The following is a 21,874-nucleotide window of genomic DNA, read 5'->3' as shown; positions in this document are numbered from 1 at the left end:
TGCAGACAACAGCACGCTCCTGCCAGCCTCACAAGTGCTTAACCCTAAGGCTTTCTTCCATTCCGAATTCCTTTTAGACATTCCTAGGTTTTGCTTCCTGCGTAGCATTTTTAAAAATATGCAGATTATGCCTAAACAAGGTATATTCAAAGAGTCCCCCCAAAAATCCAATGAAGTAAAAAAAAGATGAAACCCCATTCTTCAAATTCTGAATTTCCTACATCTTACAAAAGTCAATGAAAGTTATGAATGATAAGCACCAACAAATGAATACTCAGAATCCTGCAAACTCTCACTCAAACTGGACGTGAACCCTACGATCTGGTCATGAAAACAGCGCAAGCAAGATAGGCTCAAAGGAGACAAATTAGGTGGTTTTCTAAAGCACAAACAGTTCGGCATTTCTAGCTGAATTTTAATTTCTTTATATAAAAGAAATTAAACTGGAAATTCATTTCCTAGGTATTTTGGATGGTCTAAAGTGGAAATTTAAAAAGGTCTTGAGCTTCTCCTCTTGTGCAGTCAGCGTGACTATATCCTTTCCAGGGTTCATTACTAATATGTTTAAAAGATGAGAAGGAAACACTGTGATCTCACTGCTGACAAAAAAAAAAGGTACTTGTAAAATTAGCAACAAACCATTACACTCGCGTCCCAAAGTTCTATATTTACGTTTCCTGAACCACTTGAAATTTTTTGTTTAGGTATTTTGAGAAATTAGAGTAATCTCTTCCAGCCTAAATAAACAGATTAGCTACAAACGTCTTCCTTTGCTAATATTTCAGTAAGTAAAGCATGGAGGTATTTCCACGGCCCTTATAGTGGGAAACCAAAGTACAGCCACTGAATTATTCTTCCAGTGATTTTTTTGGCATCTGATGTAAATACTTTGCCAATGATTTGAATAGGAAAATGCTTAGTTGATGAAACACTCATTATGTTTTAACCTATATCAGAATGTTCAAACTAGGAGAATAAACATTTAGATAAGGGAACTGTATATAGTTCCTATTTTTTACTTTTCTGAAAGGCCAGATTGCCTGACAGTTGCAGTGATTTGGCCTTAAAATTACAAAGGAACTTAGGATATTTTTGCTTGCAGGTACTGCCCACACTCTACTTTTCAAAAAACATATAGCTAATAACATCAGCGCTTGTTTCCTAACTCGCAGGACTCCTTTCAAGGCAGCTTGTCCAACCCCAGGCACTCGCAAGTCTGCGAAATCAGCAGGAGCTGCCAGTTCCCATTATCGTAGGCTTGATCCAAAGCCCACCAAAGCCCATGGAAAGATCCCAATGACATCAGGGAGCTCTGGCTCACTTTAGTGACAACTTCATCTGACTAAAAATTGTCAGATGCGGGAGAGAGCGAAATGAGTATACGGGACCTCTTTCAATAGCTTTTCTCATCAAAAATTTGTCAGACCAGATACAGTGAGACAAATTCTTTCCCTCAGTTTTTTTTGCAGGAGGTTCACCTAGATTTCCTCCAAGTCTCATGAGATTTTTGTTTCTTCTTTACTGCAGTGCAGAAATCCCATGTGGAAAACCCTCTGATGTGGTGTGTTGCATCCTAGCCAAGAAAAGGCTTGGCAGCAGAGAGGAACTAAAAAAAAAAATGGATAAAGCATATTGCCTTAATTAAATCCATTGACCAGCTTTCCTCTAAAACCACAAACTATTTTAGGCTCCACTTCAGTTTTGGGCAATGGTACAGGGAGTTATAACTGAGTCTTCCAGTCCGAGGTTTAACATACTCTCTCATGGTGCGAGTTAATTTGAGCCTTATCATGACATCATGAGTAGCACACCAACGTTGCAAGCTGTTGCAGTTGCAGCCCATCGCTAGGTCGCATCGGAAGTCATTACTGGGTATGATGCATTTCCAAACACAGCTAGTCGATTAAATTAGATGGATGTTGAAATCTGGGAGAATGATTCTGGAAAGCCCGGTTCCACTTTTAGCTATCCCAGAGCAACTACAGATGGAGTAGACTAAATGGAGTTATTTTAGACTTCTGTGTACATGACTTCATATTAATGCATGCAGTATCACACCAGTCAGAGCTGAATATCAGAGCAAAACGTTGAGGTTGGAAAGGAAATACGCAAGAAAATAACTAATGAATAAAAGGTGGAACAGATCCCTGACTTCTACTCTTTCCTAATGTTAATCCTTAATTTTTAATTTCTTACAATCTGTCCCCTTGTTCGAATAAATGTTGCATGCTTTCCTGTTGGTTAAGTAAGAAGAAACTTAATTTTAAAATAATGAAGGAATTTAATTTTAAAATACTAAAAGTGCTCATAACTGAGTGCTAATAAGAAAAAATGAGAAGCTTAGCAGCTGTGGTCTGTTCATTTGTGCTCTAACCCACCACAGCACTTAAGTATGTGGTCATTGATTTCAATGACCCTGAGGAATCCTACTGTTTCAGGGCCGTTAAACACTATGGGTCCAACTCTGTCACCTTTTCCCCTGATGAATGATGTCTAATAAGCGACACAAATTGTCTCTTTTCAATCAGTGGGCCTACCTGCAAAGTAAGATACTATTCAACATACAAAAATGATCCTAATTCCGCACTGGTCCATAAAGGTATGAATAAATACCACGAGGCAACAGAACTAAATCACGTATGATCAGCAGGTATAAGGGAGAGAATATTTTTTTAGAGAATTATTATATATAGAATTCTATTATATATAGAATATTCATAAGCAAGTAGCAACTGAAGACGGTGATGGCAATCTCAGCCTGGGACCCAAGTTCCACGGAGTCCCGTCTGAAGGCACTAGTTACAAAGCTGATGTCCCCACAGCACAGAACTGTTAGCAATATGCTAATGAAAATCATATCGCTCCATAAAAATGCTGTTTATCAGACAGGCTCGTAAAAAGCACCAGGAAAATAACTACTGACAGGGAAAACGATAGAAAGGACTTGCCCGTACAGCCCAGTATCTCCCCCCCAACGGATTGCTCCCGGTCTGCAGCACGCCCACTGCTCTGTGTACACAGATGCTTTCCGCAGAATTTCCTTAATTCTGCCATATCTATGGAAACACACCAAGGCAGCAGATGGCTGATAACAAACAAAGCCTTCTGCCAGAAGTTTTAATGTCTTGTTCCAAAAATTCAGGTGCTTTGTCAAGTTTTTTTTTTTTTCCTTTGAAAACACGTCCCAGGCCCGCTTTGGCTGAGATTAGTTTGGTTTTCAAATTAATTGCAACAATTTTTTTGTGAAGCTGCCTTAAGAGGATGCAGTAGAGGCTGGAGTGTTGTGGTTTGGGGGGTGGGGGAGGGCGATCTTTAAACCTTAAGATGCAGGTAGAAGCCAAAAAGACCTACACATAGAAGGAACTATTTCTTTCATCACATCCCTTGACTCAAACCCCAAGAAAAGAGCGCTTTGGGTATGGGAATCCATATAGGGCTGGGAGGTTCTGTGAATTACTCCCTAGGAAAGTATGTGCGAGTATTTTTTCCCAGTCACACTCCCACCACATCATTCTCTTTCAAGGCTCCATGCTGTCTATATTGCCTGTGAGGCTGTGGCAGGACAAAAGTAGACTGTGTCTGCCTAGTCTCTAGAGAGTGGGAGTTGAAAAGAGCAGTCTCCCTGTTTTCTTCACAGCATAATCCTTTTTCTTGGCAGAGAGAAACCGTGGATGGAAGTAGTCAAAAACTGCTTTTTGAGACGTATTTTCAGAGCTAAACACTAGTTCATGCAACTAGTGGCTAATTTGTTATTTAAAGAGCACAGACACACATGCACACACAAAATAGTGTTTAGCCTTGTTATTTCCCTATAGGCACTAACACATTTTTCAGCTAGCATATTCAATGCCCAGAGAGAATAATTTGTCAGCTAGCTCGCTGCTATTTTGGGCAGAGCTGGCTTTAGACTATTTAACAAATTGCTCTACGTGGATCAACCTTGTGAGCTCATTTTTTCTCTTTCTCAAAATATTTGTATCCCTACAAGAATATAACTTGAGCTGCACAGAGATTATATATCATAAGTGGGAGCCAGACAGTTAAACCCTTACTTTCACTGGCAAGCAGCTACACATGCAAATCGTTGATGGCCGTGCTCACTCAGGTGAGTAAGCACTTCACTATCTGGCATGTTTTGATTAATATCCTCTTTGGACAGCAGCTGGGAAAGATCTGATTTTACTGGTTGCATCTCAATTCCTCCTTTGCTGCTGAACAATGGCCAGAAAGCAAGTGCTAATGTGAGGAGGAGACATTTCAATATTAGATTATTTTCATTGCTCTCCAGTCATCAATATCTGCATATCTTTGAATGTAAACCCACATATAGAAGGTCTATGGTACAGGCCACCAAGAAATTAAGTTTGTTGGGACGAAGTCCAGAGCTGTTTAGCCAGCTCTAATCCAGTGATCCACATTTCTTATTTACATGTATATGCTTTCACTTAGGTAAAGAAATTCTGCCCTTCCTGCACAGGGACTTTCCAGTGTTGTCATTATAATTTGATGAAAATACTAACATGAGCCAACTTCTGCCGCATCAATATAGCAACTATTTTCATTGTTTTCTTAACATATGTTTAAATAGCCTAGTTTTTCAGAGCCTGTGTCTTGGGTGGAAGATGCTGGATTAGGCTGGGCTGCCTAGAAGAGGTGCTGATTTCACTGGCTCCCAGGCAAATGTTAGGATGTCCACTCAGCTGCAGTGTAAAATTGCCTGCGATGGAAAGGGTCAGCCAAGGAGCCACCTTCTGCTTGCCAAATAGTTATAGAGATATGATAGTTATAGAGATATGCAGTGGTAAAGACTAGTTCTGTACGTATAGCTCTCCTTCCTTCCTTTGGCTTGTGAGCAGGATTTGTGGGGTGTTGTGTGTGATGAAATTTGGGGAAGTTTCTTTGTGCTTTCCATGGAAATCCCAGCTTTCTTAGGGAGGTACAAGGTACAGTGAGTGGCTCCTTTTGATGCTCCTCCATGCATGTAGTCAGGATCTGGTTTTGACCCTCCTTGAACACCACAGCAGGCAGACTCTGGTCTAGATTTGGGCTCATGCCTTTAAAATCTAAGTAAAGCTGTAAAGACAATCTGATTTCACTAATCAGCGAGTCTATTCCACGTTCATACTGTCGCTCTGCCATTACAACCTGCAGCAAAAATCGTAGCTAACCTGATCAATTAAAGTATTGGAAACAGTGCTGAAGAGGAATAATCTCCCACTTAATCCCTGCAAACACCCCTGACTCCTTAAGTAATCACAGTGGTTAAGCTACGACTCACTGTAATTTAATGTGTGGCCATAATTAAACTGCTGCAGAGCATTCATGTATCAGCATCAGAGCCATGAACCCGCACCCTCCCCTGGAAAGACGATGTTCACGATAGCTGGCAGAGGGGCCGGCGGCAGCCGCTGAACCCCTGCAAACTCCCCTTAACAGCCCTGCCCTGGTCAGCCGGACAAACTGCCGCACCTGACGTTGAATTCCAAACCCAGAGGAATGGCAAAAGTCCTTTTCCCTGTGGAAGGCAGGTGCAGCTCGGTATCTTCCCCAGAAGCACCCAAAGGGGCCAGCTCACGCCCTTCCTTTAACCCATTCCTGCTAGCTGCTGCCTGCCTGCAAGCTCTGCCCCTGCCCATCTTCACCCAGGGCACTCAGCTTTACCGGGAAAAGCGAGCTCTCTGCAAGCAAAAGCTTCAAATACCAGTGGGGTGGAATCAGCCTTTCAGCTTTTACTGGGGTATATGGAACACACACCACAGGGTTTGTTCTTTTGGGGGATCTTTCTGAGAATTATTAAAGCTCCCAAGATTACTCCGTTCTACGCAGTTAATGGTCCCAACAGGGCTGTTGCAGAAGTGGGCTGTTCCAGTATTTTAGCTTGTATTTTTGTCTTGGAAGAGTGAAATTAATAGTGGGAGAATTAATATGCATAAACTAATACGCAACCATGTAAAACAGAAAAATCGGAGGAAGAAAAAAATAATTCTGGATGATTCATCTCTGTTGTTCAATCAGTCTCACTGGCCTGGCGCAAGGACTGACATGAGAGCTGCAGCTAGTCCTGCTGCGTGGCTGACACAGACGTGCGACGAGAAAACAGCGGCAGCCGTGGGTTCACCTACCAGAATTACAAACAACGCCGGTGCCACAAAAGCCCAGATTGCTCCATTCTCTAGTGAAAGCCAGCAGCTGCGGAGAAAAATCAGAATGATTTTAGATGAAACACAGGGTCATTTAATTCGTAATGTTCTTAATTAAAAAAGAGACTAAGAGTGCAAAAAGACTGATGAATTTTAAAAGCAAGAGGCATGATAGAGCATCAAGAAGCAGCTCCTTTTCTCCTTGCTCTTGGGGAATCTGAGGCAGGGTCTCATTTTGATTTGTATCTTGCAGAGAGTCAGTGACAGCTATCTGCCCCAGCACGCCTTCAAATAGCATTAGGGGCGGAAAGATGGGAAGGAAGGAAAGGTTTTATTTGCTATTTGTTGTTCTTGTACGCTGTATCACGGGCACTCATTTCAGTGCTGTGAGCTCTGTCATTGTAGCAAGAGACAAATTGAAGCCCTCCCTGCCTTGCCTGGCTGGTGGCGAGGACGCGGCTGGGAAACACGCCGACAGCTTCACGTCTTTCTTACCGCACTGACGATATAAGCTAGTTTACAACACAATAAAAAAATAACCCCCGCTCCAAATCTTTTGCTTACATTATGGTAGGATTGAATCCTACGGTGCTTCTTCCGATAAATTTGCTTTTCTTTTTCCAAATTAGAAAGGAACTTAATTTTCAAGATTTTTAACAATATCCATTCTAGATCTTCAGATGTTTAACTGCAGTTTTCTTTGAAAGGTGAAATAGCTTCAATCAAAGATTATCCTCATCCTGTTAGGAATGTTTCAGCCCGCGCTTTACCCTGTGCGTGGGGTAAGCAGGGAGCTCCTACAGGGAGCAAAAGCGAAAAACAGGCAAAACATCTCAGGAGCTTTTTGGGCATCATCTCAGCAGTGAAAGGCAAACCTGAGGCTTCCAGGTCTAAGAATATGCCTATACAGCAGTCGTGCTTTCGCAGGCTATCTATCTCCCCTACTCCTCAGCAGGATCTTGCAGAACCGCGTCCCTCTTAACGGGTCTACGAGTTTTTCTCCCCATCAGCCTTTCCATCCTTACTGCACCAGGAGCGAAGACATTTCGGTACTCACTTGCCGCTCTCTCCATAGCTGTCTAGGGACGACGTTGTAGAAATTACACAAATCACCAGCGGGCAGCCTGCAAAAAGGCAAAGTCGGTGGCAATATCAGTAACAAAAGTACCTCTTCCAGTAAACCCTGCAAGTTCAGCTACATTTCATATGGACAACGGAACAGCTCAGAGCAATTTTAGAGCCAAGTCTAACTCGACAGCCTCCTGCAGCTGTGTAATACACCATGTTTTAATCAATTAATATCAGACAAACAAAATGACTTTTCGATAAAGTACTAGTTTAACAGTTAAACTGAATTAGTGCCAATTTCATTGAGAATCACAGTCCTTTTTCATCCTGGTTTGTGTTTCTGTAACTTCTGTCTCTCGCTATTCAAGCAGTGATATCCTGTGGAGCACTATCAGGTTTATTTTAACCGCCTTCTCCCAAGCGAGTGCACCTTGTTGAAGAATTCAAAACAACCTGGAAACCAAAGCAGAGTTTCTCACAGGGGTGCACGACCAGCAGGCGAGAGGACAGAAATGGCGACGTTCAGTTATCTAGAGTGTCACACACGGCAGCGAGAGACAGTTCCGAAGAGACAGAAGCCAATTAAGATCCCACTCAAATGCCCAACCAAGATTTCTTTTAACATAAATACGTACTAGCTCCGCAAGGTTTCTGCGTTTAAAGTAGACTACGTTTCCAGACGTAGGGTTTTAACAGCTCCCGTGTGCTGCATGCCGGGAGGCGGCGGAGCGCTGCAGGGGGTTACAGGGGAATTCTGCCTGGGCAGACAATTCTGGTCTGCTGTCGGGGGCAGCCGCGTCCCTCTGGCCCTCAGCAGGCGACACCCTGGGGTGCCACTTCGGCACAGCTTCCCAGGCCAGGAGCTGGAGAGGAAGCCAGGTTTTTCTTGCCAACAGTTCTGAATAAATACTGTGTTCAGTTTTGGGCCCCCCACTACAAGAGGGACATTGAGGGGCTGGAGCGTGTCCAGAGAAGGGCAACGGAGCTGGGGAAGGGTCTGGAGCACAAGGCTGATGGGGAGCGGCTGAGGGACCTGGGGTTGTTCAGCCCGGAGAAAAGGAGGCTGAGGGGAGACCTCATCGCTCTCTACAACTGCCTGAAAGGAGGGTGTGGAGAGGTGGGGTCGGTCTCTTCTCCCAGATAACAAGTGATAGGACAAGAGGAAATGGCCTCAAGTTGCGCCAGGGGAGGTTTAGACTGGATATTAGGAAATTTTCCTTCACCGAAAGGGTTGTCCAGCACTGGAACAGGCTGCCCAGGGCAGTGGTGGAGTCCCCATCCCTGGGGGTATTTAAAAGCCGTGTGGATGAGGTGCTTAGGGACATGGTGTAGTGGTGGGCTGGGCAGTGTTAGGTTTAGGGTTGGACTCAATGATCTTAAAGGTCTTTTCCAACCTATATGATTCTGTGATTCTGTGATTCTGTGATTCTGTGAATATAGTAAAACCTCATCCCTTTAAATATTAAATGATTGTCTGTTAATTCCTGTATGGCTTAATAAAATGTGAAGGTTTGGGCTTTTATCATCTTATGGAATTTAATAACCGGGTCCCAGACAGAGTATTATACATGATGGCTTAAAGTTTCAATTTTCTTTTGAATTCTTCAGGTTTTCTGCATGAGGCTTTTGCAAAATTCTCTGACAAGCAATTTCTGCTTAATCTTACCAACATCAACCTCACAAAATTCTGTAAAGTTTTCCTGTACTGGCAGAACTATAATTTTTGGAAGAAGTATTTTCGTTCTTTAATGATTGCGGCTAGAAGCACCTTGTATTTATAAATAGGAAAGATACTCAGTAGTTAAGAAGCAGCATCTACAGACATTGTTTAGGTCTTAGACTTTGAAATCCAGTCTGCAGGATGGAGTTTAATATCCCATGAACTTGATTCTGCTCTCTCGTGCTTGTCCAAATCAGCAATAACCCCTTAGAAGTAGTGTTTGGTTTTAGATTTTAGTTTACTGTCACATTTGTCTATTGAAGGAAGGAAATTCCTACACACATTTGAACAAAATCAAGAATAGTTATATTCATCAGAGCAATTAAGCACAGACATAAGCCTATCTGCTGAAATCTGCCATGGGTACGTGAGCCACCTGGACTAAAGGTCCCACAGGTATGCCTACACATTCCCAGTCACGTCTTGGGTTGCTGAGCAGACATTGTTGATTGGCACTGGTTGTCTTCTCATGCAAGTTGTCTTCCCATGGCAGGGACTTTGTCACAGAAGCAAAAATACCTGTGCTCAACTAACTCTCCTTTATACTTCTAGTCTGCCTTTTTTTTGCAAGTCAAATGCCAGATATTCAAGGGATTTAGCATGACTTTTTATCACTTTTAAATGACAGTGAAGAAGAAAATTAAATACAGAGTTCCTTTGGAAGAGAATAAAACTTATGCAGATGAAACATAGAGCAGTCATCTGCATAAAAAGAGCTGTTAAGTCAATGAGAATAAAATGGTCTGTAGCCTATAGTGCAGTGTTTGCCTTCTCTTTGCATTAACAAGATATTAAATGGATAATGGCAATGGAGGCAGAATGAAGGTTTTGTTACAGTGAAACTGAGTATTTTTCCTTTAAGAAACAACCACTCAATAAATTCCATAAAGGTTGAAAAAAAAATATTTAGCCTAAGGGGATCATAAGATTTGATCTGGACTGAAGAATTCATATGGATTATATATTATACACAAAAGTAAGTGTGTTTGCTTAATCTTTTGTCAGTAATAATTTCATAAGAGCTGTGAAGTTCAGTCTACACCCATAATAGGTGATGTTAATGCTGTGCTGGCACTGGTTATCATTTTTTGAATTACGGCTATGAATTACGGCTAGAAGTACGGCTATGGTTTTTTACTGTATCTGAATGTTTTCTCAGTTAGCAGATGCTACAAATATGCTCACCAACCCTACTCCGAATTGCCAAATTTACGATGCAATAGACCGTGCTTTCCAGAGCACAGTATCAGATGAAAACGTTCTAGCACACCTTTCTGGCAGCTGATCTATGGCACTGGTGTCATCTGGTCTCGGTAGTCCTAGAGCAATGCAGCATCGCATTCGAACGGGGTAAATCAACCCACGTGGAGCCGTGTGCTGCCGCAGCTCGAGTTCTCCGGGTCCCCAGGCCAGCTAATTTAAAGCTACCTCCCAAACTCAGCGTCAAAATACAGCCTGCAGAGCAGGCGTAAACTCTTAAGACCTGGCACAGGAAGCCCACTACCACAATCCTTGCTCAGACAAAATTCTCCCTGAGTTCAGCCCAAATGCAGTCACTAGGGTGAAGTCTAAAATGAATGTCAGCTAGGTCCTCTTCTTCAGCATTAAACATCACATCTAATCCATTTGCTTTATGTTTTTGAGGCACTAATGATAAATAAAATGGAACATGCCTCTAAATCTCTATGCTGTATTTTGAAAGCTTCTGTGTCTTCTATACATAGCAAAAAACCAGACAGGCTATAGGAACTCTGTGGCAGACAATTCAAAGCAATTTTAGGACATTAATTCTAAAAGGCTAAATATGTCATTTACTGAGAAAGATGAAACATTAGACACAAATGAAAGTACATTTCCTTCCAGTACTGAAAAGATCTACTTTACTGGATGGGAAAAAGTATATTCCCCCATTCGTTTTGTAGAAGGTTAATTTTCTATGATTTTCTTTTCCTTCTGCTGCGTTACACCATATCTATGCAGAAGTCTGGGACTACATCAAGCAACTGCAAATAAAGAAATGTAGGTCTTTTGACAGCTCAGAACAAAATCTTCACTTTAAGGCAGTCTCTAAAGGAAAGGAAATTGTCTGAAATAGGGAAACATGTTAAGGCCAAAGTGCCACAGTAAAATCTCCAGTATCACGAACTGTATCATCAGCGTCCTACAAATGGGTGGGTGGGAAAAGTTTTGCTACAATAAGCTCTGTGTTATGCTGAATCACCGAGGCAACAAAGTATTTTTTTTTCCCCAATCAGACTCAAGGTAGTTTTAAAGGTAGGATATTATCACCTTCCTCAAATTGCTCTTCTTTTGAATTCCTGACAACCGCAGTCTTGGAGGTAATTTTAGCACCCTTGGGACTAAAGATAATACACAGGAACTTTCAATCAACTCTGCACATTTGGTATCCTGTCTCTCTGATTACTGTTGAATTCATTTTACAGGAGTAATATCTCTCAGAAATCTCAACAGATGTTAGGAGATCAGACATAGCGTAGAGTTCCTTGTCCCTGTCTCCTCTCATTGCCTCAAGTTTCAATTTGTCATTAATATAGACTTTGCAAACTTTTACGCATGTACCTAGCCCAGTTTTTCTGCTTAAATAAGAATGATGGGTCTGGGTTTTTAAATTCAGGACTGGGATTTGTCATTATTCCAGCAACTATGAGTTTGCAAAAGTCTTCACACTTCAATTAAAAGCAAAGAACGAAGAAATGAACTATCTGTTTTGACTAACGCGAGATGAGACATCCTTGTCTTCAACTTCTTTCAACCATCTTTGGTCAGTATAATAATTAGCTAAGCCAAAGTGTAAAAAAACAGACATTTTTATTAGATACTGGAAAATGTATATCTATTACGGTCTCAGGATGGCACAAGAATGCTCGACTTCCTTTTGACAGTTGCATTCAATGCAAACTTACCCTCATTTCAAGAGCCAAACAAAATAATTTTGGGACAAAACCTTTTTAACCGCTTTCCACAGCCCTGCAAGACTTCTATTTAGATGTGGGAATTTCATGGAATACATATATAACTTCTCTCTATTGTACTTTCATGAAGTTCATGAAGGAACAGCCCAAACTCTACCCTGTAGAGCATCAGCACACACTGCTGCTGAAGGCAGTACTGACGCGTGATCTCTAATTAAACGTTTCTCTTCCTATTCAGTGCCAATATGCTAACAAAAGAGAACGTTGGGAACTGACAAACCTGGGTGTCCTTTTAAGCATTTTAGCAGTGAACATTGCAATGGGCATTTTCTCGCTGAACACACCATTATTCAGCACCGTCTATTACCCACTGAGTGAGCATTAGTTACATACCAGACAGTGAGTTGCCATGCTGTTGACTGAATGAAGGTTGCCCTGATGCTTATCAAGAGATAAACAATTTGGAACGCAGTTGCCTCGTTAAACTACTTCGGGGATGTTTAGACACACTTGCAGCAATGACGTGATGTCAGATATGATTAAGGAAATTCAACATTTCATTCAAATGCAAATACTTTGAGCTATACGGAAAAAAAAAAAAGCAATACAAACTACTTTCCCAGCAATACGGTAGATTTACTGGATTTCAGAAAACATTTTTTTTTCCAAGTCATTGTAGGAATAATAATTGGAACGTGCTTTCCAAAATTAAAATATTTGTCAAAAAAGAGCTTTTGAAAGGTTTACACAAGGAAATGTATTGCTGTTATATGGATGATGTCTTCCACTATCTGCCTCCAACAGTACCTTTGCTACATTTAAGAAACAGAGCTTGCCACCGGGTTTCTTACACAATCCTGGCCAAGAATAGCATTGCTAGAAGAACCGACACAGGAACTTCTACTGCTGGTGCCTCCTGTATTGTGCTACGTCCATCTGTTTTGATGACAAATACCTACTGTTGGGCCTGAGGGATTATTGTCCAAAGCATTACTCAAAATACCACTGAAGAGACTTTTTAGTAACCACGTTTAACATCCCATTGTACTCATTGTGCTAATTACTACTAATTTAGTGGTAGCAATCATATTGCAATAAAATGAGGCAAAATGCAACATTTAGTACTAGTCGTATCGCAGTCAGATGCCGTGTTTATCCTTGTGTCTTCTAAATCACTTTGTAGATCACTGCCATCTTACAGTAAATAAACCTCACACAAAATGCCAGAAAAAAAGGGTAAAGGTGCATTGCGGCACATGTAAATAATTAATTTATTTTCATAAGGTAATTAATGATTGATTGTAAATGGAGTTAATCAAAGCATCTGCTATGAGCAAATACCCCAGTGAATGAAATGCCAGTTCTTATTATTTTATTAACTGTTGTGGCTTTTAACATAATATTTCTGAAGGAGAAATAGTTCTCAAGGGCTTATGAGAACATTTCCTTCAGTTTGATCCACTTGGATTTGTATTCCATGAGCTCTGGATTAAATAAATCCACAAGAAACCTCTCCAACATCAGCATGTTTCTCTACATTTAGCACTGAATGTAGAAGAATCTACAAATCTCCAATGTCTTCAACCCTCAGCCTGTCTAGGTTCTCTTACTTTTGGGTCTATGTGCATGAAAAAGATTAATTACTCCACTTAGCCTGCTTTGAGTAGTGGTTTTTGAAAAAAAAAAAAAAAAAAAAAAAAAAAAAAGGAAATATTTTACACAAGTCTACTAAAAACTCAGCAAAACAGCTTTCGTATGTTTTTAGCAACTGAAGCTTTAAGGTGCGTACTATTGGCATGCAAATTCCTTAAGGAAAAAAAAGCTATCTTAAAGCAACCAGGATAAGGACACATGTATGTGATACTCTTGAACCTGTCGCAGAGAAACAATGCGGGCAAAGAAAAAACTTCTAACTAAGCAAACTGCAGTTTGGCCCCTCCGTCTAGCAGATACCGTGTTCACCAGAGGACTGTACCAAAAGGCCCTTAGACAGAACTGCTAAGGAGGTTTTAAAACGAAAGAGGAATGATGTACGGAATAAAAAGGACATATGAAAAAAAGGACAAGTAGGCAGCTGTTGAAATATATATATATAAGTGAACAGCATTACTATCGTGCAGATCTGCATGATGCCAACAGGTATTAAATATTCTAATTATGACTGCAGTACGTCTCTATTATTGGTATAATTCGTTTTCATTCAGCTTCCAAATGAACTTGGGGGGGGGGGGGGGGGAAGATAATGCATGTTTTAACATATTTTGAAATTATCTGTAATTACATACATATTCCTTTGCTAGCTTTTTACATTGCTCCTTTTGACTCAATGTACGAGGCTTTCTTCTTCTAAACGTGGAAGTTTGTCAAGCATCACTGCTGTACTTCCAGGACAGTGAAAGCAGCCTAGCTTTCATCTGCTGTGAAGAGTCTGGAACAAAATATTCGGTTTCGATTCCTCAATATACACACAGATAATGCTTTCACTACTGCATATAAAAAGCTGTGAATTGTTATCTGGGAGATTTCTGTGTCATAGGACTACTTTTTATTCTTAATAATAATATTGAGGTTCCGTGCAGCCTTTTTCATCTAAGGATTTCAAGGCACAAAACAACAACTAATGAAGTCTTGCGATACTCCTGTGCTACTGCGCCCATTTTTTACGTATGGATTGCAGAATACAGATACAATAAGCCAGCGTTGTGAGTTAGAACCAAAAAAAGAACATAGCAGTGCAGCGAGACCTCCCTCCCACACTCCTGCTATTGATTTTGTAATTAAGGACCTGATCTGGCCTAGTGAGGAATTCACTGCAGTGAAATGAGGTTTAGGGACTATAAATTTTAAAGTCTGATTACAGTCAGAAAAATTATGCATTTTCTTATCCAACAGACCTACTCTCAGTAAGGAAAACTACGATCATAGGGTGACAATTTTACGTATGCTTCTGAATATAATCTTGTCCTACACTCAGGAGACTTAAAGCAAGCGGCTACTAAATGCTTACCCCATCCAATTCCATAATAATATAAGTGCTTGCTCTCTTCTGACCCAAATACTTTGATCACCATACTGTAAAGATGAAATCCTTCCACCAGCATCCATGCAAAAGCACTCAGGAAGAAAAAATGAAGGAGAATGGCCAAGATCTTGCAAGGCACCTAAAGTAAGAACAAAAATTAATATATTACTTCTTTGTGATGCAGTCACATTAGTTTTCCAATTTTTTTTTTAATTTATTTCTGTATACATTGACATGCTAAATGCTAAATCACTGGAGTAAAACAGTCTTAAAAACAAAGCACTAGAGAACTTAATTTTTCTACAGCTTTTTCAGATAGCTTCAGAGTAACAAATCCTCTTACCTTTTACCAAAAACCAAAAAACATTGCCAAACATGATGTGGAAATCCAAACTGATTATTTATTTATAATAGTAGGACCAATACTCCCACTAAAGTCTACAAAATATTTAAGAATTCAAAACTGAGGGGTCGACATCCTCTTGCTGAGCCTGTAGCAAATACAGGAGAGTCAAAGAAGTGGGGGTACAGGCATTGTCCTGTACCCTGCTCCCTGTTCTGGGATGGTAGAAAAACCAGCATAGTTCATGCCGTATTTTCTACGAAGAACTGGTAGAAAGTCAGTGGATCAGTTAAGCTTGAGCGAGATACGGAAATTTTAAAATAAGGTGCCGTGTTGAACCTGCTTTTTAGTTACACTTTGCCACGTGGCTTTCCTACTTTGCTGTTCTTCGTATTAAAAACGGGATAACACACAAATTAAATCACATTGTATTCCAGTGTCTGCCTGTCCTGGTAAGAAATTCTGTAAAAGCCTCATATGTTCCTCCTTCAGCAATACTAATACAGACATTTCAAAAAATCATAGCAAGCTATCATTGGCTCTTGAGTCCTAATTGCTCTATGGTGCGCATCTACTTTGCCCGCCTGTTTGAATTCTCCATTTCCCATAGTCTGAAGTATGTACCAGCTGTATATGGCTCCTATTTGACAAGAACACATCTAGTGATTAAGGCAAAGTACCGAAAGTCTTCTCTGTAGGGTGTTTACAGACAATTCGAATACTCCTTGATAGTCCTTTATTCACTATGTGCTATCAAGATTCTGGAAATAGGAGCTAATACGAAAATTCAAGCAGCAGCAAAGTACCATCTAGAAAGTGAGCCCACCCGGTGTGAACTGGACTATCTGTTTCAATTTAAATTATAACATGTTTTGAAGTGAAACAAACGCTGCCCCAAAGGAGAGGAATGCCATGCCTAAGGCAATGCAGCAAGAAGCAAAAACATCCTCTTGAGTCCTGTTTACACCCGCCCCAGTGTTCACCCACCGCCCACTGTGGGCTACAGGAAATGCAGTCTGGGCTTAAGACCTGGCTTCTCCTTAAGCTGCTCCTCAAAGAGATCTTTACATTTTTCTCTAAGTCTCCTATCAGCCTACCTTAGGACAAGAGGAAAACCTAATCCTTTCTTCTTCGCCACTCCTCACGTATTTGCACAGCACATTCTCCTGTCCCCACTAATCACTTTTCGAGGATGTCTCACCACAAGTGGTTTCACTCATCACACAGTAATTGAACAGATGTGACTGCCGATGATCTTACCACAAGATAACCCTGTTTGGTTTGCTTTCAGTTAAGGCACATTTTAAACACGCTCTTGGAACGAGTCCCAGCTATGTCTGGGTTTTGCACCTTGCAGCATGCTGATGACGGTCATTCTGCTCTGTAGTTGTAACATCCCTTCTGTGACACCTACAGCATTTCAGAGGGGTTGCTTGCAGGCAGTCCATGTAAATGGGAAGACTTTTTTTTTTTTTTTTTCCCTTCAAGGTTTCCCTCCCGTCACCTGGACAAGTCACAGTAAGGTATCCAGGCAGTGGAGTCTGTGCTGAGGAAGCATTACCAGTAGGAACCAGTTTGCTGCCGCAGCGGTCTTCAGATGTTAATCATTAGTTGCCTTTGTCGCATTAGCTTAGCTGCCCTATGCTGGCATTTTATTCTTTTTGTTGATGGTTCGGGATTTTGTACGCTAATGAAAATTAAAATGTTGGGACTTGGTCGTATAATGACAATGGAAGCTTTCCCATACTTTCTCACATGTACTGAACGGGTTCTGTGCTAGTGCAAGGACATTTTAATGCAACCCCGCTGTGACTACACGTATCAAAAAGCAATAACTTTGTTCTTAATTCATGTAAGTGAGATCTGTAAGCGTTTTAGTATTTCACAACATTTGGTGACATATAACTAAACCAGATTTGCTTATTGACAAAAACTGTAAAAACCTTTCCAGTTAATTTTAGCATAAGGCTATGAAATCCTTTCTAATGCCTTTTGATTTCTACCAGAAGATTAGTCCAGGAAAATAAAAATGCAACATAAAGCTGACTTACAAGCTAGTTCTGTCAAATGGATACTTTCCACTATTTGAGTAGCCAAACAATATGAATCACAAAACAGCAGAAAACTAAAACATAGTGAAGTAGCAGGAGGCTGCTCTGTATATAATTCTGTATAACACCGAGTTGCAGATTTTTACATAAAATCCATAGCAAAGTTGTTACTCGTTCTGTATTTGTGCCTTAATTATTACTTTGAAGATACTCTTAAATGACAGAATTGCCTTCTTGAAAAAGGCATTGAAAAGCTGAGACTTTATATATTAAAACCAAGCAGGTGTCCCTTGCTGTATCATATGACGCACACTACTTTTGGTAGAATACCTGTAAAAAGACAGATCTCAGTACCGTTACTCTTACAGTTGACTACTTGTGAGTCTGTGGAAATAGAAAAACCAGTCCGGCCGGTAGCAAGCCTATCCTGTTAGAGTTGTTGAGAAAGTAAAGCAGACTCTCAGAAAGGCCTCTCGGAAAATAACAGCCGTTTGTTTACCGAGGACAGTCTTAAAACAGAGAGGTAAATTTGCATAGACTTCCTAAATTCAGCTTACAATAGTGTTTTCAATTTAAGTGGCATTCTTACTGCATTATACAGAACCCTGCATTCTAGAGTCCTTCCCTGCAATCCACATGCTGCTTTCATACGGGGTATTAAATTTCTGCAGATAGATATATCATAAACAAAAGTAGCTCATTTCATCTTCCTATTTGGAAGCGTTTTAAGCAATGCCATGCAAGAGTACAGACTGAGAAACAGCTCAATACACTGATGCAGAACTGCAAATAGTAGACACATTAAATTTTCCAGTTGTGCTGGAAAAGCACAGTGCTGCCTGACACACTATACTTCAATTTTCATTTTCCTGTGTCTAAATAATACTTCACTTTCTCCCACAAACATGCTCAGGTCTTTGGAAGGCTCTAGTAGCCTAAAGATGGCTAATTATTTTTCAATGCACACTGCTGTTTGGGATTCTGTTAAAAAAATGGTTCTCTCTAATCTACAGCAGAGAGTAAGTAACTAAGAAAACCTCTCTGAAGAAACAAATCCATCTATTGCTGAAAGTCTAAGGGAAGTCATTAGACTGGCATGCGGATAGCAAAGATATCTTACGGACTTGGCAGTATAAGAAGGAAATGCTGTGTGCGAAGATATTTGCTTGCTCTAGAAGAAAGATATCCTGGCTTCAGGAATAAGTGCCTTCCTGGAATATGCCATGAGCATTTAGGACTACTGTTTTAGCACTACTGATGTCAGGTATCAAGGACCAGCTTTAAAAAAAAAAAAAAGGTATCAAGGACCAGCTTTAAAAAAAAAAAAAGTTCTTGGATGTATTAGAAAGATCAGAGTCCTAATTGTGGAAATAGAGTTTTGTGGTTAAAAATTAATCCTACTCTACAAAAGGAAAATTGCTGTAGTATAAATTGTAAATGATTAAATAATACATCTGAAATTACCCGGGGAATACTGTATGCTGTATCTGGAATAAAAACTAAATATCCCTGGAGACGGAGATGGGAAAAGGATGGAGGGTCTAAAGGCAGTCGTGCAAGAAAGCGATGCCAGACCGCGGCCTCTTTCTGTGATGCCATTCCCGTTGCGCTGCATTTCCTCAAGCAAACTGGTACCCCTTGTCCTCGCAAGCAAGGGCCCTTATAAACTGTTTAGCACTAGATACATCCGTCTTTGGCAGAAGCAGAAGTACGAGTACAAGAAATGTACGCCTTCTCGTGTAAACACTGCCTCCCTCTTTTCGCAAACTACCATTTACCAGTCCAATTAAAGCAGCAATTAAAGGTATTAAAACTGATGTCAAAGCTAGTGAGAACAGAGCGTGCAGAAGGTAAGGCCATGAGACTAATAAAAGGATGAATCCCAACACCCCGGTCCCAAGAGGTTAAAACAGTAAAAATAAAAGTGTAGCAGGTAGTATGTACATCATGCTTTGCAACTTTAAGATCTTTACAGTATTGTGCCCTACAATTACTGCTGTTACAGAGGTAGGGCCGAAATATCTATGGATTCTGTGAAGTGTTTCACTTCGGAAAGCCTGTGGCATAAAAGAGGTCTTGCTTTCTGTGTGCTGCTGTTTCAATTTAACTAAAGTGAGTTTTGAGTAGGTTTAAGAGAAATGAAAATATGCGCCTATTAAACTGCAACTTAAGTCTATGTGAGTGTTGCACAAGCTTAGCTACGTCTGCTTAACTAAACAAGCGAGACGTCTGTGTGTGGACAAGGCGCGTTACAAATGCAGGTGGCCACTGGGACAGGTCTCTGGAGAACACGTGCTCTACCTCCATCCAGCTAAAACCAGGACACACAACCAGTATTTCATGGTATTTTAAAAAACTGGAGGTGACGCTGGCCTTGATAAGGCGTAAAGAGGCTTTTACACGTTATCTGAAGGGACTCAGCTGGATTGTCTGAAAATCTGGAATGGATGAAAAAGGAAAAAGTGTGAGAATAAGACACCCTGTTACGCTGCGTGAATGTTTTATTGCCCTCAAGCCTATGTCCTTTCAGCAGAGTTTTAGCTCTATACTTACTCAGAGAGGATTATTTTAATGCCTGGTTTTCATTGTCTTTAGTTTCAATTATATCTTTTGCTGCTCTCCACTGTCTCCATTTCATTTTCTTTCTAAACCATTCCCCTACCATTTTCCCCCTTGCACATTATCTTACTCATTCAGGACCTACCTGAATGTTAAACAACAAAAGAGTATGAACTTAGTTTTACAACGTGCTTTTAGATCCTCAGGTAATAATAGTCTATGTAAAACCAGACATTATTGTTATTATAAACTTAACAGATGTTCAGGGGATCCCATTTGAGCTGAATATAAATTTAAGTAGCTGTTGTACTGGCAAAATGAAGAGCGCGCAAACCTCATATTTACTTGTTCTGAGAATAAAAAGAATAAAAGATTAATAGAAACTGCTTGCTGCTTGTCAAAAGTAATACGGAGCAACAGCTGGTCACCAAAGTAGCCAAGTTTTGACCATCACAAAACCAGAGCACACTGGAAGATTACTTTAAAATCAGGTTTTGTTTCTGCTTTTTTCAGGTGGGACTTTCCATCAGCAGACCTTATGTTACTTTAAATAGCATTTTTTAAGCTCCACAGTGGAAACAAATTGGTTTTACTGGTATGTCATACTGCTAACTTGGCATGTTCGTCTTAATCTAACCCAGCTGTTTCAGATGCCAGTTTTAATGGTTTAGATCCTGGTACCCTGCATAAGGAATTCCCACCTGTAGTAGCAGATCCATAAAATCAATCTGTAATTTCAAGTTCCGATCTATGCGGTCAGGCAGAAGAAGCCTATACATGCATAGAGCTTAAGTACCACGTAAGCAATATGAAGGTGTTTGTCATCTGCTTAAGTGGTTGCCTTAGACACCCAGAGAAGCATATACATGGTTTACGATACTGAGGATCTCGGATTAAACTCCCACGCAGCGATACTTAGAGGTAATGCTTTCTGCCACCTCTGGTTAATTAAGCAATAGTTGCTATACCTTTCTCATTGATTATTACTCTGGTCAAATAAACATGAATGATACTTAAAAATCATCTAAATTTCCAGCACTGAGATCATGATCAATAAATCTACTCTTCAGAAAAACAGCGTATTCTACCACACAAATAAAACTTTATGAGCAAAAACCAGAGAGCTGCTGTTTTGCTCTCCAAGAAGGCAGGAGAAATTGCCACAGCTCCACCGGGAAGCTCACTACCTTCCAACGAGAATAAGGTGACTTTTTAATGGGGAAAAAAAAAGGCAAACTGTACCATAGCAGAGAATACACGATTAAAAAACAGCCACCCCCGCAACCCCAACCCAAAACCCTAACACAGAAATACGAAGACCTTATCTAAATATAAAATTCATACAATTTTCTCCAATACAGAATTCCTCCAGTTTTCAATACAGAGAATGGATGAGAGAAAGCATAAGCCATGTCAGGCAGAAGTCAGCCGTGCCACTTGAACACACAACTGAAGTGTACTCCATTACTATGGCGACTTTTCCATTTGATGGGTGCGTATCTCCTTCAGTTTTGCAAACATCCAGACGTGGCCGGATACCATAACACTATTTGGATGCACAGAAGGCTTTATCCAGTGCTGTAGGATGTCATTTTTGGCTAAGGCAGGTTAAAAATAGATCTCACGTACAAGACGCTTTCTTGCATGTGGCACGTGGCATTCATTCCATGGAGGTGCCTTGCAAAAAACACAATCGCTCTTTCTAGCACTTACTGTTCCAGGGCTGAACTGAAAGCTGGTGAGAAGCAGGATCTGAGCCACCAAGACAGCAAAGGAGAGATTGGCATGGATATGATAGCGCTGGTTGCGGATGGTGCTGACAGACCTGGCAGAAGACAGAAAGACACATGAATAAAACAGTATTCCAAGAAGCACGAACGTATTTATCATTTATCGCAAGGATTTTGATTGGCTTTTGGTCGCTCGTTTTGGTGGGATTACCATGATGTCTTTTGAGCACTCCTTCCACCAAGATGGAGTTTTACCTAACTGGTTTCTTGCATGTTCTGCTGCCATCCTGAAGGCAGCAGAAAGACTG

At 40.7% G+C, this 21,874-nt stretch overlaps 1 protein-coding gene across 2 annotated transcripts in view; it reads right to left on the bottom strand.

Annotated features, from left to right (window-relative positions):
* ADGRD1 (adhesion G protein-coupled receptor D1) overlaps window positions 1–21,874 on the bottom strand; it is a 158,739-nt gene that overhangs the window by 29,568 nt on the left and 107,297 nt on the right. For both annotated transcript variants that reach the window (XM_075516143.1, XM_075516144.1), the window contains 4 exons: window positions 21,550–21,661; window positions 14,869–15,022; window positions 7,198–7,264; window positions 6,123–6,189 (listed from right to left, as the gene is read on the bottom strand). In XM_075516143.1, coding sequence (XP_075372258.1) covers window positions 6,123–6,189; window positions 7,198–7,264; window positions 14,869–15,022; window positions 21,550–21,661 — 400 coding nt within the window. The remainder of the gene's footprint in view (window positions 1–6,122; window positions 6,190–7,197; window positions 7,265–14,868; window positions 15,023–21,549; window positions 21,662–21,874) is intronic.

Source organism: Mycteria americana, chromosome 13, assembly GCF_035582795.1.
Source record: "Mycteria americana isolate JAX WOST 10 ecotype Jacksonville Zoo and Gardens chromosome 13, USCA_MyAme_1.0, whole genome shotgun sequence".
Taxonomy (NCBI): domain Eukaryota; kingdom Metazoa; phylum Chordata; class Aves; order Ciconiiformes; family Ciconiidae; genus Mycteria; species Mycteria americana.
This window is presented reverse-complemented; position numbering and strand designations above follow the sequence as displayed.